Source organism: Zootermopsis nevadensis, unplaced genomic scaffold, assembly GCF_977971745.1.
Source record: "Zootermopsis nevadensis isolate Lab colony 2312 unplaced genomic scaffold, Znev_1.0 Znev_ptg000028l, whole genome shotgun sequence".
In the NCBI taxonomy this organism is placed as follows: Eukaryota; Metazoa; Arthropoda; class Insecta; order Blattodea; family Termopsidae; genus Zootermopsis; species Zootermopsis nevadensis.
Window position 1 is genome coordinate 19,673,400 of NW_028259160.1, and position 18,584 is coordinate 19,691,983.

At 37.6% G+C, this 18,584-nt stretch overlaps 2 protein-coding genes across 4 annotated transcripts in view; one reads left to right on the forward strand and one right to left on the reverse strand.

Annotated features, from left to right (window-relative positions):
* Positions 1–18,584, reverse strand: part of LOC110835880 (protein madd-4-like) — a 123,887-nt gene that overhangs the window by 86,731 nt on the left and 18,572 nt on the right. The window lies entirely within an intron of this gene.
* On the forward strand, positions 8,451–17,283 carry LOC147872416 (ribosomal protein S6 kinase alpha-5-like). The gene is made up of 9 exons (XM_087357041.1): positions 8,451–8,907; positions 11,509–11,565; positions 12,970–13,182; positions 13,407–13,522; positions 14,125–14,235; positions 15,032–15,109; positions 15,442–15,533; positions 15,900–16,050; positions 17,038–17,283. Exons 1-9 carry the CDS (start codon positions 8,874–8,876, stop codon positions 17,281–17,283), a joined length of 1,098 nt encoding a protein of 365 aa, XP_087213167.1. The 5' UTR covers positions 8,451–8,873.

Consider the following 18,584-nt stretch of genomic DNA (forward strand, 5'->3'; position numbering starts at 1 on the left):
ATGCATTATGTATTTATGCATGTATTATGTATGTATGCATGAATTATGTATGTATGCATGTAATATGTATATATGCATGTATTATGTATGTATGCATGTAATATGCATGTATGCATGTAATATGTATGTATGAATGTATGTATGCATGTAGTATGTATGTATGCGTGTATTATGTATGAATGCATGTATTATGTATGAATGCATGTATTATGTATTTCTGCATGTATTATGTATGTATGCATGAATTATGTATGTCTGCATGTAATATGTATGTATGCATGTATTATGTATGAATGCATGAATTATGTATGTATGCATGTATTATGTATTTATGCATGTATTATGTATGCATGCATGAATTAATTATGTATGCATGTAATATGTATGTATGCATGAATTATGTATGAATGCATGAATTATGTATTTATGCATGTATTATGTATGTATGCATGAATTATGTATGTATGCATGTAATATGTATGTATGCATGTATTATGTATGAATGCATAAATTATGTATGAATGTATGTATGAATGTGTGTATGTATACATTAATGTATATATGAATGTATGTATGTTTGTATGTATGCACGTTTGTTTATATGTATTCCTTTTATTATGTCTTATATCATGATGTACAGGGTTTTCCAACATTGTCATTATTCCCCTCTTCTGATAGAAATTCTTGCGTAGATTTTGTATTTCACAGACTGTAAAATATATGACTGAGGTTATAGTGAAAAGTTGTTAGCCTAACGCCCAACCCCAACCCGGAGGACCACACTTTGTCGGCTGTCGGCAATTGCTTGTTCAATGTATTCTCTGCTCATAGGTTTTTTAATATTGGTTATATGTTAAACAAATAATATTATTTTCTTAAATTTGCATAATTATTTAAGTTGTGTTTTAAAACGAATTGATTAGTTAAAGATTTAACCAATAAGATTCCTTATTTTTGGGTAATTTCTATTCATAAAGTTTGTTTAGTGTTCATTCGTTAATAACATTTGTTCCTTACATTTGCCTGGTTCGTATTTATTGTGTTCGTTTAATGCTACTTACTTTAATTAAATATCTTATTTAAATTAGCGTCATTCTTTTCCAGTTCCCGCTTTAATTTTAAAACTATGTAATCAGGGCCACTTTAAACAGTGGGAAAATTGGGCCCCATCCGCCCGCCCGACCGACGGTACCGCGTTCTTAAATTTGCCCAAAGTTTTCCCAAATTTCTCTAGAAACATTTTTGGGATGTGTCAGCATTCTTACGGCAAAATTTTATTCGATTCTGTGCTGTTTGGAGCGGGGAGCGCTCTCACAATAGCACACATATTAGACAGTTAGTTCACTTGTTCTTTCGATTCACCTATTTGGGCTGTTGAAACACAAAGGACTTTCAAAACGTTTCTTTATCCGTGGGTAACTTGGCATATCACACTTTAGCTTGAATGTATAAATTTTTTATATTATTCTTTCCTATCCATTCAGTTTTTGTTAATATAAATATATTTTGTGAAAACAAAGATAGTTTATAGATTAAGATTTTTAAATCTCCCAGTAGCGTAAATTTGCTGTGAATCCCTCCTATTTTTAGGAAATGGGACAGTGGACCCCAAGATCATGTTTTTCCATAGCCTCACCACTGCCTTAAAGTGGCCCTGTATGGAAGGAATGGTTCCATCCTTCGCATTTTGTAATTGGAGTCTGAGCATGCAATAAAATATGTTTGTTCCTTGATGTGAATGAATCTGATGTCTTAACTTGTATGTGTAATTACTCTCAAACTTTCTTTTCTTTTTTATCGTTTGAGTTTTACCTTTTATTTTCATTTTTACTCATTTAGGAATAAGTTTGTAGGAGCTGAGGTTTTCACGGCAGTGATTCTGAATATGGCCGTCTTCTGGGTTGTTGCACCGTGTAGCCCTGTAGAAGTTTATTGTCATTTCGGGTGTGATTGCCGCCTCCATCATCAAGGCGATCGCCCTGATGGCGGAAGGCAGGGACCTCTGAAACATCGATTACCTTCTACCAGACTACACAGTGCAACAGCCAAGACGACAGCCATCTTTTGGTACAATTTGTGAAGAAATGTTTTGTTGAATTATGCAGAGTGAATGTCGAGTGTCTTCGAATTCCTTATGTTACGCAGTTGTTTATCAGTGTTTGTTTATCACGCGTTCTTTGCGCAGAGTGCATTATCAGTTGGCTATATCTGTCCGTCAGTCCAATCAATTCAACCCAAAAACCACTGGATGCAACTGGATGAAAGTTAATGTGGCAGTTGTGCCACTCCACACAATTGGGATTTAATGCCTCTTCCTAAATGTAGGCTGAAAAGAACGCATGGGGATATTTTGTGTATTCCTGTACGGAATACAATTTCCGAGCTTCTTTTTAACTACAGCAGGACTCCACCCCTCCCTTTATTTCTTCATTTTCTTTCCTTCGCGTTATATGTCATCATATATAATCGTTTTTAAACTTGACTGTACTCCATTACAATGTTTCCACAAATCCTTTAAATATTCAAACAAGAAAGTGGTTTAGTTTAATATATTTTCAATTCAGTTCATTTATATATTTTGCTCGACTGCACAACAAAAATTTGAAGGCCCTAAACATTCATTCTAACAGATACTGCACTGCACTGCACTGAATTCTAACATAAATGTAACACTTTATGTATTATTCTAAAAACTGTTAAATATAAAGCCTTAAATCTAAATAGACTTGTTCCTTTTCATGTATTTATTTTTATTTTTAACTATATAACTCTCGTATAATATTTATAAACGTCTCCAAATAAAAGTATTTGTCTTTTCCATACCAATTGACACTGTATTTCAAAACTTCTGTGTTATTTATTTTTCACAGTCTCGTTTAGTCACGCCATGGATCAGCCAATTGTTCGCCGTCCTTTCACCACGAAGGCTCGGGTTGGCGCCTGAGGTAGTCCACGAGAATTTGTGTTGGACAAAGTGGCACTGAAATATTTTTCTCTCTGATTCCTAAGGTTTTCCCCTGTCCATGTCATTCCACCGCTGCTCCATTTTCGTTCATGTATCATCTGGTCGAGGGGGGCAGTGGACCCGTAATGGTCCAGTTCCACACAGAAATTCTCTCACCCAATTGTAGCAATCACAAAATATCTTCATGTACGGTGCAATGCATGTATTAGGGTAATTGTTATTTTTACTGTAAAGTGTAAATAACCGGTGATTATATAAAATTTGGGTAACAGCCGCTCATAATTAACTGTTAAATTATATCGTAGGATATATGTATATCATTATATTCACTAATCTATAATAATTCTTGCTGTCTTGAAGTACATCTTTATTACACGTAGGGAAACTTTCTTTCTACTGCGCGTTTGATGACATGTCTTTCATACAATGTCCCTGTGGAACTTGAACCGCTAACTCTCCATCTTTCATATGACGAATAAATTAATATGGAGGAGTGGTGGAATTGTACCGACAGGGTATAAGCGAAGATCTCTGAAAGAAACCCGTCTTAGCGCCATTTTATCCGCCACAAATTCCACATGGACTGCCCTGGGTGTGAACACGAGCCTCCGCGGTAAGAATCCCACCTCTAACCCTTACCACCTGAGCTATGACGCGGCTAACGCAGGTGTTTACTTGTGGAAGTCAGTGTGTGCTATATTTTCGTAGTTTTCACGTCTAATATTTCTGTGATGTAACTGTATTGTTTGATTAGATGTTGTATTTTGTAATAAATGATTTAGAAAAAAAAAATCCTTTTATTTCAAGTTTTAATAAGACAAGGTGAATATAGCCCCAGTTCTGGTTATGGTCGTAAACAGTTGTATTTACGACAACTAGAAGGATTCCCAGAATGTATATTTTAATATATATATAGTGTGTCTATGTACATACATATTTATTATTTGGGGTCTACAAAAAGGTTTTCGCGCAAATTAAATTTTGGTCCGTATCGCTTTGGTTAGTTTATTATATTATTTTAGTCGAAGATAAATCACACTAAAACTTCTCAAAACATTTGATTCCAACAAATTCAATATATAAGATACAGTTCAAGTATATAATTAATTTGGAACATTATCCTATGTAAATCATAACATATTTACACGGCGAATAAATGCACTAAAATCCAATCAGGCTATTAGCTGCGTCAGAGCCGAGACAAAAATCAGAGTCTACGATGCGTCTTAGTCATTAGAATCGACATTTAGTGGCAGACCATTCTTAAGCCTACGCGCGACATTTGTATCATCAATTTCTCTCATCAGAAATTACAATTTATTAATTTATATGGTGCAGTAAGACCTTCTATTTATTGATTAAATATGTCGTTTTGGAAATATTTGTCATTCTTTCCAAACCGGTGAACATAAAATTATAGAAAACAGAAAAGCTCTCAATATTTGTAAAATGTAAAATTCGTGTCATTTTTAAAGTAGGCCCTACCCCAAAGAAAACGTTTCTCCTTGCATACACCAGTCTGTTAATAACATCGATAAGGTCCCTATTTGCTCTGAGAACCAAATTAAACCCAAAAAAACAAAATTAATTAAAACGTTGAAGCACTCTGTTGGTCCACAGTTAATGCTACTTCAAAAACAGCTTAAACGCCAACCCGTTTAAACGTATGGGGGGTGTGGTGGTAAATCGCCACGCATTCTTAAATTTTACATTAGATGGAGACGAATGGTCAGCTCCACGTTTGACCGCTTTATCTAAAAACAAAAAACCTCCATTAAACAGCAGGCTAGGAGGGTCTGGCAGCTGTTTGCGACGAAATGTCCTTGTCCGGATTTGAACCAAGTTCGACCAGCTTATACCCAGTCACTACTGCCCACTCGCCAAGGTGTTGCGCCTCATCACATTTGACGTGTTCGGTTGCTCTGGGAGAAACGCAGAGTAAACTGTCTCTTATAACTCCGTATCTCTCGCTTCGTGATAAAGAAAAACGAGACTCAAAATGGACCTCTTCACAAATGCTACTATGTTATTTCTCTTTGAGATGTGGCAACCACGTGGAAAGAAATATTTTTTTACGTGTTCTTTTTAACAATTTTAAAAATTAATATTGAGTGTGCAGAGCACAGAACGCATTACTAGGAACTTAAGATAGAAGAACAGCATAAGATCATTTTATTGTAATTACAATTACGGATCCCACTATCCTCGTAAATAAATTAAACTTAAACGAGTTTATTTGATCTAATTTTTCACAATAAAATGTGCTGTTAAAACCTTAATAAATAAGAAAAATTATGTGAAGTGTCGTTCGTGACTCATGTTGAAAAGTTTGATTCACAGCAATTTCGTCTCGTATTATCTACTTCGATCTCCGCAGAAATTAAGTGAAAGTAGGGTTGTCCAAACTAGAGTCGTCACGCATTTAAGTAATTTCGATTTAAAAAAATTCTGCCAGTTGGTATTCCTCTTAGCTTTAGTTTTCCGCTTAACATACTCGAAATAGCAATCTAACATTCCAGCACATTTTCAAAACCACAGGCTGTTCCCACTCTTACGAATGGTTACGCTCCTGAAGACATTTTGTAAAACGAGTCGCTATTTTCAATAAGTGCAATATTAGCTTCGTTACTTAGGAAATGTTTAAATCTGTGACAAATTCCTTCATAGTCATCCACGCCTGGATCTTCCGAACTGCCTCTTCTGAACAAACTTTCCAAACCAAAATTTATTTAAAATTATTCATGGTCAGGACTTTTACCATCGTCTGTTCCTTAAAACCACGACGTTTCGGAGGCTGGTTCTGTCTCCGAAATGTCGTGGTTTTAAAGAACAAACGAAGGAAAAAGTCTTGACATAGAATAATTTTAAGTGTAAATTACCGGCGTCAAAACCCTTTGGAATCAACATTTATTAAACACGTTATCTGCTTAAAATAAATGTATAATTTTGGCTTTCGGGTGAGAACCTCGTCGAATGTTTCATGTCATAAAACACTTGACCTACCCCCCTGAGGGGGCATTGGTCAATTTGTTTAACCCCTCATTCGGGGGTTTGGTTTAGTATCTGACACAAGATTTTAAAACGCAACAAACTTTCCTTAAGTGTTTGAGGTTAGGTTATGTCGTCCTAGAACAATTTGGCTTAAAAATGTTTATCCACTTAAGACCCAGCATTCAGACTAACAGACAATGTACTGAAATCTTTTAACCACAAAAATTCATATTCTGTATTATAGCAAAAGCTTTTGACTCTATAAATCATAAAATGTTGTTGATCAAATTATATTTTTATAGCATTCGAGGAATAGCTGAAGAATGGTTCAGGGCCTTTCTAACAGGAAGGAAATAAGGGGTTTAAGAAAAACCACCTATAAATAATCAGAATATTTTCTCAAACTGGAAAACAATAAAATATATCAATTCAATTCTATGGCCATTGCTTCTTGTAATATATAAATGACTTTCCCCCAGCAGCAAATAACTTAACAGAACCCATAAGATAACAAAATGCATAACAAATAACTCACCATAACACGTTTCAAGTACTCGTATACAAGTGTTGCCAAATCGATGATGGCCTAAATTTGGTAAAACGTTGATTAACCGACAGAGTAAATTCATTTCAATGTAAATTGCACTGGCGTGACAGTGATTTAAAGTCAACTACAGTTTTACAGCACATTACAATCACAGAAGAAAGCATCATCTCTGTATTCCCAATAAATTATAATTTTTTTCTGAGGAACTGATGGAGTGAGACAGGAGAAAGTCTTTGTTGCTAGCTTAAATTTCTTTACGTCATGACTACAACTTTTTATAGTGGATGGAAGATTATTAAAACGTTTAGTTTCACTATAGTAAATTGATTTCTTTATTTGCTGAGGTTATGTTTTGGCATTCGTAGGTTATGTTTGTGTCTGTATCCGTAGACATCTGAGATCATTTGAAACTTTTATGTTGTCCACTACAAAATGATTTTAAAAACACACAGAATTTGCTGGATATGAAAAATATTACATCCCTTAAATAATTCCCTATATGATTTACTTCTTATTACTCTAATGGTTATCTTTTGGATAGTTTTCTGCTGTTTACTGAGTTTCCCCAGAAAATAATGCCATATATCAAGATGTCAATTAAATTTGTTTTGTCAAATTTTAATGTGCAAGTTAATTGAAACATATTAAGTACTTGCAGAAAAGTAGCATTGACACTCAACTCAGTTTACTGCGTCTATTTTCATTTTATAATTAACAATGGAGTAATTTGAGGGGGATTTATCTAAAATAAAACAAATATTCATTTTACAAAAGAATATTGTTAGATCAATGTCTGGTATGAAACCTGAAATTGTATCTGTTTAAGAGGTTAGGGCTCGTCCATTTGAATGGACATTCTCATCAGTGAACTTCACAGTTTCAAAGTAATTCTGCTGTACACTGCGTCAACACAAGGAATAATAATCGGTTTCATAGACAAATTGGTAGCCTCTTATACATTTAGAAGAGCGAATATTATTCTGGCATCAGAATGTTCATCAGCCTACCATCAAGTCTCGCAAATCTTATAGATAAGGAGGCACAAATTAAAGTAGCATTAAGGGTTAAAAATGGCTTATGTCAAACGTAATTCTTATTGACTTATCGTGGTTTCATTGCATTATACACCTTTTACTGACGAAATGGAAACTTCAAAGCCGGTGGTGTTAGGAAGCACCGCTATGAATTCACACTTGCCACAGTTTTAGGCAGCTGGATTTTACAGAAAAAGAAATCTGGTTTCAAGGATCACGTCACCAAAGTATTGCAACTTTTCGAATTTACGTGTTCATCGCACGTAGTTTGAAGACAGAGACACCGTGAAATCTACAGAAACGAAATGTCTGGAAAGTGTCGTTCCAGTGTAATAATAATTCTCAAATGCACGGGCTTATCTAGGTTTATCTGCACATCAGTCCTTACTCGTTTTATACAAATGTCTGACTAGAATCTTCTGACCAAGGGAATTCGTGGCGTTCAACAATTTCTGGGGAATGGCCAATTCTTTCCGAAACCTCCCCCACTAGATATGTACGATCATAACCTCTTATTTGAAGTCAATTTTGTAACCCTTGTAATTTACTTCGCACTGCAATTAATTAATAAACCTGAATTTATATTATCAGAAAGAAAGCTTTTTAAAGCTATACACTGAACCCATCTTAGATCTTTTATGCATTCTTTGTTTAAACACACAGAATTTAATTGTGGGTTTAGAAATATTATCAGAAAAACGACGATTATTTCTCCAAACAGCATTAGACAACTCATCTTTACAATGGATAAGAGTTCTGTTATCTGTGATGCAGACACACCATTTTTAAAAATTATTTTGACAAACTCCGTGCTTAACATGGGTTTAAATAAGAATACGAACCATACTCATTAAATCCGCAAGTCTACACGACCTTAAAACTCACAAGACCATCAACGACATATTTACTGTCGTCAAAACGTTATATCTCGCAAAGCTCACATTTGGATTTCATATGTCATTTAGATGCATACATAACCTACGATAATTCCAGGTCGTCTTGGAAAGGAGCTCGAAAAATTCTAATTACATACGTACAGGCAGTCAGAGATTAAAGATGGCCTATTCTTCTTTCAGACGTTTAAAACAATTGAGTCACTCTGCTCGCTTCAAACTTCTTTGACCGGACAAGCGTTGTGATACGTCAGTCATATTTTTGATTGCAGACTGTGAGAACCGTTACGATCTTTCACAGACAATTTCAGATTAAAAACTTTATAATAGTGCGTTTAAGATAGTTAGTAAGTTTTAAAATAAGTGTTTTAATCTCTAGTTTTGTTAGAACAGTGTTTAGTTTAAAAATTAGTGACTAGTTAATTAGAATAGCAGTGAACATCATGGAACCTGAAGTTGGATGTTATTCAAGTACCGGTATGTAGTTTTCATTTAAATTTATTTATTAGTTTCTAGTTTATAAACGATGATAAATAAGATTCTGTGTCTCAATGTGTCGAGAGTTACTAGGAATATCAGGCCTTTAAATTGTTCATTACGGTGAAATTATATTAAACATTTTATTACGTAACTGAATTCTATTTCCGATGTTTAGATTGGATGATAATAATAAAATGATTTGGGAAATGGTTCTGCCAGATGTTCAAATATGCATTAAGCATTATTTGTGACCAATAGTGCACCAGTTATATAATAAATTCTGAGAGAGAATTGTATTAGGCTAAGGTTATGTTTGGCTTCTTCCCTGTGATTCGTTGCGTCACATTAAAGCCGGTCCATATAGGTTTTTAGAACTTAACATTATTCATATTGAACTAGGGCTTGCAATAGCGATTCAAAGAAAATAGCTAGGTATTACCTAAAATTACGATGGACCGGTTTCTTCCTTACATTTACTAATTTGTTATTCACTAATAATCTTATCGTCCGAAGTTACATGATTTAATCTGCTGATAGCACACAAACAAGTCTTCTGCATTTTGTTAGTTTTCGCACTAGCATTGAACAAAATATGGCCAAGGCCTCCAAACACCGTGGCCCTAAAGCACCGTCTGACAAGCCCAGAGGTGAATGTCTCATAAACAATGTTACTCTTAAAGGTGAGCGTTTTCATTTTGCAATAGCCGTGTTAAGAACAAACCAGTGGATGAATATTGCCTCTTTAATGATATTTACAAACCCCAGTTTTTTCAGAAGGTCACTGACACGACACAATCATGTCTGTACTCTGATTTTAGTTAAATAAAAAGTTTTCTTACCGTGTATTGAGTTTAAGGTTAGGTAAACTCTTTAACCAAATGTTCCCATATCGAAGCAGATAGAATCAACAATCGGAACTAGAATAAAATATATTGCGATGCAATTGAGTTTCTGACAGAGATTTATACAACAATGTGCAGTTGAAAATGGTCTGTGTCCTTAAACATTTCGTTTTAATTCTGTTTTACAAGGAATGATTCAGCATTGCCTTTAAACAATAGACTGTAAAGACGTGAAGTTTGGTATAGACTTTGACATATTTCTCTACTGCGATCAAAGTTTTGTCTTAATATTATTTTTCAATTGTTGCCTTATAACTTTGTTAAATATACGCGTAGTTCACTGGCCTGCCCATATACCGAGCATCTCATCGGCATGGCGCCTAAAATTGTCATTTTTGCGAGTTTGTATTTCTCGTCTTTTAAAGCAGATCACCTGTCAGATTGCAAGTGTCACTATCCACTTTAAGCGGAAGACAAATTACAACGAACTGAAAACGGGCATTGTTAAGCATTCCTTGAGTTCACAACCGCGAGGGAGAACATAACAACTTCCATCCAGCTGACAAACTAGTCTGCATATGTCGGAGTAGCAAAGTTCAAATGGGCTGTTTATGAATAATTATCTGCAGAAATTAATGTTATCATTTGTAGGATTTGAAGTTTTCGCAGTGCTGATTCTGACGAAAACTGTCTTCTGGGTTGTAGCGCCGTTTATTCTGGTAGATGTTTAGCGACGTTTCAGAGGTCCTTGCTGCCGCCATAATCAGGGCGATGGAGGCAGCAAGGACCTCTGAAGCGTCGCTAAACATCTACCAGAATAAACGGCGCTACAACCCAGAAGACAGCCATCTTAAAATATTATAATTATTTCACTGCAAGTTCCAGACTTACAAGAACAGATTTTAGTCTCTCATTTCAGGTTGCACGAAGCTCTTGATGAGTGACTTCCGTATTTATCACTCAAATGACAATGCACTTTAAGCGGCTAAAAATATAAATAAACACAGCTGTCCTGCAAATTTACAAATATAATAACATAATTAAACTATATAATAACGCCTACGTATGGCAAATATTTTACATACTGCATAAGAGTGGGGTTAGGAAATTGAGAGGTCGGGAAGGAGACAGAACTATCTGAGGGGTAGATTTCCCCTTGATTATAAAAAACACTGTTTTCAATAGGCGAATTGCGTGGTTTAAAATGTAAATGCCAGCCTCCGTAGCTACGCGGTCTGAGGCATGGTTCTCGTTGCTGCGACCGTGGGTTCGAGTCCCACCCAAGGCATGGATGTTTATCCGCGTCCTTTCTCTTCCAGTCTGGTGGATAAAGACTGGCCACGGAGGGCAAGGCGAAACCGCCTTGGTATCTTCGTAAGACTGACCCCGTGGTGCAGGATTGTAGAGTAAAAAAAGAGTAAATTATTTTAATTAAGCCTGTAGATTAAAGACGGGAACTGAGCTAGCTCAGTCAGTACAGTGACTGGACAACCGGGATTCGATCCCTCACAGGGGCAGAGGATTTTTCCTCTAGCCCCTGCGTCCAGACCGGCTCTTGGGCCCACTTACCACCCAGCCTCCTCTTCGATAGATACCGGGGTACTGAGCACTCACCCCTATCTGGTGCCGAGGTTAAGAAAAAGTAGGAGCTATACCTCGTCTCACCCCACCCAAGCGCCTACATGGCGTGCAGCAGGACAACTTTACATTTTTATTGTATATCAGCAGATGCCACTAATTATGATATTTGTTACAGGGCCTCGACATGTCATCATGGAAGACTTCAAGATCATCAGACTTCTAGGAAAAGGAGGTAAGTACAACTTCCTGTTAACAGTCGGCCGATTACCCGTCCATTTCTCTGCTTACAAAACACGGACCTGATTTCTGAGTACTTACGAAGCAACGGGGAAAATGGAAGCAGAAGTAGGACAGCATCAGTTGGGTTTTTGTAAGCAAGAAAACTGCAGCTCAACCCCTTCTGGAACAGTCACTGAGTTGAATGTAGAACTCGAATTACTGCAGGAAATTCAGAGCTATTACACAGTTTCAACTGTTATTGTGTACAAACAACTGGCATCTAACTACAAAATTCATAAACTCAAGTCAAATCTTCATTGATGTTCCCGTAAAATTCTTGCATCAGAATTATAGGATATATTTTCTTATTTAAATAATTTTAATAAATGTTTGAAAATTATAAAAGATACAGATTTTTTCATCCCTGAACTAAGGCAATCGAAATGCTTTGCCAACATTACCGATCTTACCCCGGTGGCTGACCACGTTCGTGATTGACTTTTCAGAATAGCAGATTGACAACGGCGAAGTGTTACCAGGGCTTAATCGTTACCCTGATATTTTCTTTCATATCCGCTGCATTACGTCATGAACGATTTATAATTGAGTCCAGGGGCGTAGATCAAGATCGGCAAATTATTTTCCCCAGCACCAAATGAATGGAACCACATTGACACTGCCTAACACCACGGATGCTTTTAAAGACATTTTCTCTAATGCATCTATTAAGCAGGCAGAGAAGAAGATCGGGATTTTAGAGCGTCCTTCCTAGCCCATGATCAAGTGCAATGCAACTTAATCGGCAGTGAAATAACAAGAAAGACGTGTCTGTGGCCTATTTTCTCTTATTAATGTTATCGACATTCTATTGTCGCGTTCTGGTTTACACTGTATCGAAATTGATAAACACGAGAGGTAGTTCTTCTTATGCACAATGAATGCTAAAAAATGTTAAAAGGTGAATCATTTACGAAATACCAACTTTTATTTGCGGAGACATTTAGAAACGCAGGGTTTCAAACAAGTTGGAATTAATCAAATTATGGAGACAGCTCGCGAATGGGTCAAAGACCACTCTCCATGGAGATTCGACACGTAAGCACTTTAACGATAAAAGTTGCAGTCATGAAAACTCACAGACCTAAACGGTATTTCACCTTGTTTCTGTCACCACGCAGGAAACAATAAAATCTAGTAATATCCTGAGCACAAGTGCTTGGCCTATCGGAGAGTGCTTTAGAGCTTGTTAAAGAGAAGACGAACCACGTATTTATGAATTTTATATTCATCGCGAAGTTTTGGTATTGGAAAAAAGAGGGTATAGAGTATCATAATTATTTGAAAGGAGACTTTGCTGATACGACAGCCAGTACCTGTACAGATATCAAGATGAAACACAACTGAGATTCTGTTACAGGATTTGGCGAAGTTTACATGGCGAAGAAGAAGGATGGAAGCGACGCCGGTAAAATCTACGCCATTAAAAACATCAAGAGTACACAACTGAAGAGAAAGGACATCGACAACGCGTGGACGGAGCGTCGCGTGTTTGAAAAAACACGTGACTGTCCTTTCTTCGTGCAGCTCCACTACGCTTTCAAATCCAATGTACACCTTCATCTCGTAATGGGTGAGTACATCAAACGAAACATCACCGTAACTAAATGTGTAGGGTCCTCACACGTACCACTTTTGTGGAGTAATCCTTCGCTCTCCGTTAAACTATTTCACTTTTTAGTCTTCTGCAGAGCTTCGATTTGTAATTATACAGTTGTCGGATGAAACATACAATACATCAGCATTCAGTGGCCTAAGACTCCTCACAACAACGCGACCTCGTCTTTATTGTTGCAGATTACGTCGCAGGGAAAGACTTCATCGAACTGCTGGTACAGCGAGGTAGGCTTACGGAGATTGAAACAAGATTCTTCTCCGCCGAAGTCATCCTGGCCCTCCAGCACCTACACGAGGTAGGCAACCAGCACTCCCGCTGAACAGCATAATAAATAGGGCGGGGGTACAACACATGAAAAGTAACTGGCTTACTGGTTTCAGGGCTATAGAGTTCTCTTCAAATTCCCTTTATTTTTTCACAGTACGACGAATCCTTTGTAATTTCTGTGAGAAATATCTAAAATCACAACAAATGGTGATTCCTGAATTTTAGCTTGATTCTTCAGAAGAGTGCTCCCCGGTTTAGTAAGCAAGGACTTTGGTTAGTTCTGTCATGTCTGATTATTTAGCCGCCAAGTAATTCTCCGTACCCAGAAAAGTTCATTCTACAACTTTCATATCTCTCAATTTAGTGGAATAGAACATTAATAATAATACTTTCTGTAGTTACGTAAGCGAGATTCATAGTTTGTGACCTGCTGAAACACGAGAATTAGTTAATTAAAATGCACGACGTGTAATTAAAATCGATCTACGAAGCCCAATGCCATATAATCCATATACGAACATCGTCGTTAAATCAACTATAAAGAATGCATAAAAAATGCAAATATCGAAAATGCAAAATGCGTTTCCTTCTCCCCAATGCTCTTGAGACGTGTTCATTTGTTTCTTTCAGATGGGAATAGTTCACCGGGACCTAAAGCCGGAGAACATCCTTCTGGACGCCGCGGGCCATGTCGTTCTGACGGATTTCGGTCTGTCGAAGGAGTTTCCGTCTGATCAGGAGGTAAGTTTAGTGCCAACTGCTTTATTCTGACACTTTAATTCGCTGAGTTGGCTGGAATGAGCGGATGAGTGGATCTCTCTGCATCACGGAGTAACGCTCTTTACTTGAGGAAACTCAGACTATCAGAACAATAAAAATATAAATATATGAAATGTCCGAAATGTGGGCACGCATATTCAGAGAGTACTTCTCTTGTACTTACATTAAACAGGGACATCGCAATTTCTCAGATTCTGAGGGTGTCAACTAACAAGCGCAGAATTTATTACCTACAGCATTGCCTGTTGTCTGTAATTTGCTGTTTAGAATTCCATAAATACTTCCACCATTAAGTATCTTATCCACTTGCAAAACATTAAACATCTAGATGCGTGGTTTTAGCAGGTGTTTTGTATGGCTGTGAAACGCGTGTCTTACTTTAGGCAAGGAACTTAAATCACAAATCCTGGGACCTAGAAAACACGTGAAACTTTCAGCTCACCGAGGATTCCTAATGGATAAATTTTCGGAATTACACTGTGCCAGTTAAGTAGGGCGAGAAGCATCGCAAACATATATTTGACGTTGAAAGTTTTTGGAAAGTAAGAACATGGAAGACCATGAAAAAGACGCGAAAACGCATTACGTTGGAGAAACATGTTATGACGTCAGAAGATAAACAGAACTGGGTCTGAAGTGCATCCTTGGGTGTTAGCAATCCTCAAAGTTTTCTTTCTAGTACCTCAGTTAGTGAATTGTTTCTGTGTCTCATATCCTGTCACATGTAACTTATTTAAAATCTTGTTTTTATCAACAGGACAAAAGAACGTACTCCTTCTGCGGTACTCCCGAATACATGGCCCCCGAAGTCGTCCGGAGGATAGGACACGACATGGTAAGTGTTTTCTTCTATGCAGAAGTGAAAATACTTATTTCGTACTTTCGTGTAACTGAGACAAACACAACATCGCAGTGGAATAATCTGAAGGTCTGGTACAACGAATATAAATTCAAAAATGGGGCAAATATTTCTCATATCTCCCACCCAAAAGGTAACATTAAAGAGTAACACATTTTGCATATATCAGCTTCTTATAATTACATAATATATGCAACAGTTACCGAGCGTACATTACAGGAAGCAGAATTCATTTTTTCTGTTTCTGGAGGGGACAAAGAAATGGGAGTGACTGATTAAAGCTCTTGTCCTAATTTGAATTGTTGCAGGCAGCTGATTGGTGGAGCCTGGGAGTGCTGATATATGAGATGCTGTCATACTCCAGGCCGTTCGAAGAAATGAACATGCAGGCATTATTCACGTGAGTATCGTTATTTGCGAAGAGCAATGTTTTTTCAACAAAGTCCTACACAGATTAGTTTGACCCTAACAGAAGACCAGTTGTTATCCGTTTTAATGCCAGTGAAATTCCCGGAGAATCAACTTCATGGAGGAAACCAAAATTCAGGCAGAAATATACCCGAAACAAAAAATTATACAGGGAGTGAATTAAATGTGAGGGACAGGGAAGGAAACGGAAAACAAATATAAACATCTCAAGATGTTATTATAGATGAACCCCCAAAACCTATTTCGGTGACTTAGATTAATGAAGTCATTTACAGGAACAAAGAAATACTAACAGGGAACATAATGGCAGATTTACTAATTCGATTCTCTTTTACAGCAAAATTTTGACTCAGGAGCCCGTCTTCCCGCCTTTTTTCCCACCACATGCGTCGAGTCTCATCGGAATGTTGCTGATTAGAGACCCGAAATTTCGCCTAGGTGGTGAAGCGGGGGGCGCCGAGGAAATCAAGATCCATCCTTTCTACGCCGTAAGTTGTCTTCCCAAATCTCTTACCATAAAATATTGCACAGAAATGCTTCAATTCTGAACTGTCTTCTTCCTGGACGCAAGAAATCAAAGTCCCGAAGGACGATCGCATAATTGAGACGACCATCGTAAGAGACGAGGGTAAGGCACCTGACGCCATCTTCTTCTGCCACTTGTTGCATAGCCCCAAGTGTGTCTGGTCTCTGTAAGACTTTAAATTTGTTCCGCGGGAAAAATAAACTACTTTCTCTTTTCGCGCGACATTTAACGAAAGAAATCGCTTCGTTATGAGAAATTGGTAACTTCGGTTAAGAAACTAAAGTAGATCTCCGCTCGTGTTATCGAAGGCAATAAAAAATACTCTAAGAGGCGGAGTGCACGAAATGCGATCAGGAAGTGCGACTCATTCCAGAACACGCTGAGTCGGCCGTTGACAAAATGGACGCACGTCCGTAAAAATTGAACGTCAAATAACTGAAGGTCAGACTCTAATGTATTTCTAAGGAAGCAAAGTGCAGTTTCAATGTTTCTAGAAGTTGCTACTGTTTCAAAACTTCAGTAAATAAATAAAAAGTGCGGTCTACATTCCCAGCAGGAGGCAATCCTTAACGTAGGGAAATTGCCAAGGGCCCCTTGCATCCAAATTGCGACGTACGAAATATTTCGAGCTCAATGACATATTGAGGGCCCCAAGAGATAGACAACGCAAAGAAAATTGATTGTAATCCCAGAACAAACCGTAATATAAAAGTTTCACGATACCTGATCTCAAATTTCTTTCATGTACAAATCTTATGAACACGACTAGACATCTTCAAACTTTCCTCCCAGTAAATGCTACGTTACAAAACACTTAAAAAGGTCTCAACAATTTACATCAACGCAGAAGACTTAATTTCGTAATCCCTGCAATTATAACAAACTGAGGTGTTCTCTTGTCTGCTTCGCCAGAATTCTTAACTCTGTTATGCTTGTGTTTTATCTACAGACCATCGACTGGGATGAACTGAGAGCGAAGAAGATATCACCACCCTTCCTCCCACATCTCGACGATATCATCAGCGTCGATGAAAACCAGTTCGGTGTGGCGTCTGACCCTCGGTCAGCGGGCACTTGGCGTCCAAGGAGCGACGACCCTTTCAAGGTGAGAACATGTAATTTTCCTACTTTTATTGCGTGTCGCATCAGAACAAGGCTAATTTCTGGCCCTTTCAGAACACGTGTAGGAGACTGAGGGTCACGTTCCCTTCGAGGTGTTACAGTCAGTAATAATTCTGATGTCATTATTATACCTTGGCCGATTTTGTGCACCGTAACTCTGGTTTGAAAGACAGATTTTTTATTTTCATGGGATTACTCTCTGTTTTACAGTGAAGATACGAGTTTATCAACTTCTTTCCAAATACGCATTTTTCTGATCTTACAAACGTCGCAGTGAAGACGTTCCTACACAAAAGAATTTTGCTTAAATGTGACTTTTCTACTTTCTATTGCAGAACTTCTCATTTGTGTCGCCATCCTTGGACGAAACCTCCCTGGAGCGTGCAACCACAGTAAGTGTTAACACTTAACCTACATTAGTTTCTCAGTGCAATTTACGCATTGCAAGTTACAAAGTTAAGTAAAAATCCTCTCTATTTTTGTCTCACATGATAAATGATGTGTCATTACTCAGTCGCAGTCGTAGGCTCTGACAATATTTACCATTTTCAGGCTCTGCAAGAAAGAGTTGTTTTGCTGTGTCGCTTGAATGTCGCAACAATATTAAAATGTCAGATTAATAAATTAAGACCACAGACACATCTCGGTCGTATCGTACTCCAAAAAGCATTATCCAATCACGGCGCGCTGTACTCATCGGATGTCGAGCAGCTCACCCGAATTTATATTACGTATTGTCGTAAACAAGAATAAACAAATGGATCTAAATTGACCATAAAACAGCTGTTTTGCCCCACGTGTTCCTTTTTTGTCTTCTGCTATATTTTCTTATTTGAAATTCGATTGTGATCGTTATTAGATATTTGGGCAGTGTTCGCACTGAAGCAACTCTCGGTTGCTGAGTTCGTCGGTAAATCATCTTTCATACTGACGAGGGTGGAATGGCCTCAAGGATGAAAATGACTCTAGTCGCGCGACTTAACAGCAGGTGGCATCGAAGTCTAATTGAGTCTGAAATGGTGCAAAGGGGCACTTCTGTTGAGTGCGTAATGCCAACTGCAAAAATAGTTGCCTCGAACTTGGGTTTTTCTGCAAAGAATCACTAAGAAGGGCGAATGTTGAACAAACTACTACAAGCAACTGATTCCTGTTTTCGTGTCAACAGATTGAGTATCCAACGGCGCAGGTGTCGAGTGCCCCATTGGCTTCCTCACCTGACTGCCTCCATGCATCCACCAATCAAGGACCAGGTGAGATATCTTATTTAATTTCAGAACTAAGCGACCTGCTTACATCGAGTTCCCCAACACTTGCAAAATATCAGATGTAACCAGACAGTGGAACTCGGTCCGTGTCGATGTCGGTCTTCTAGTT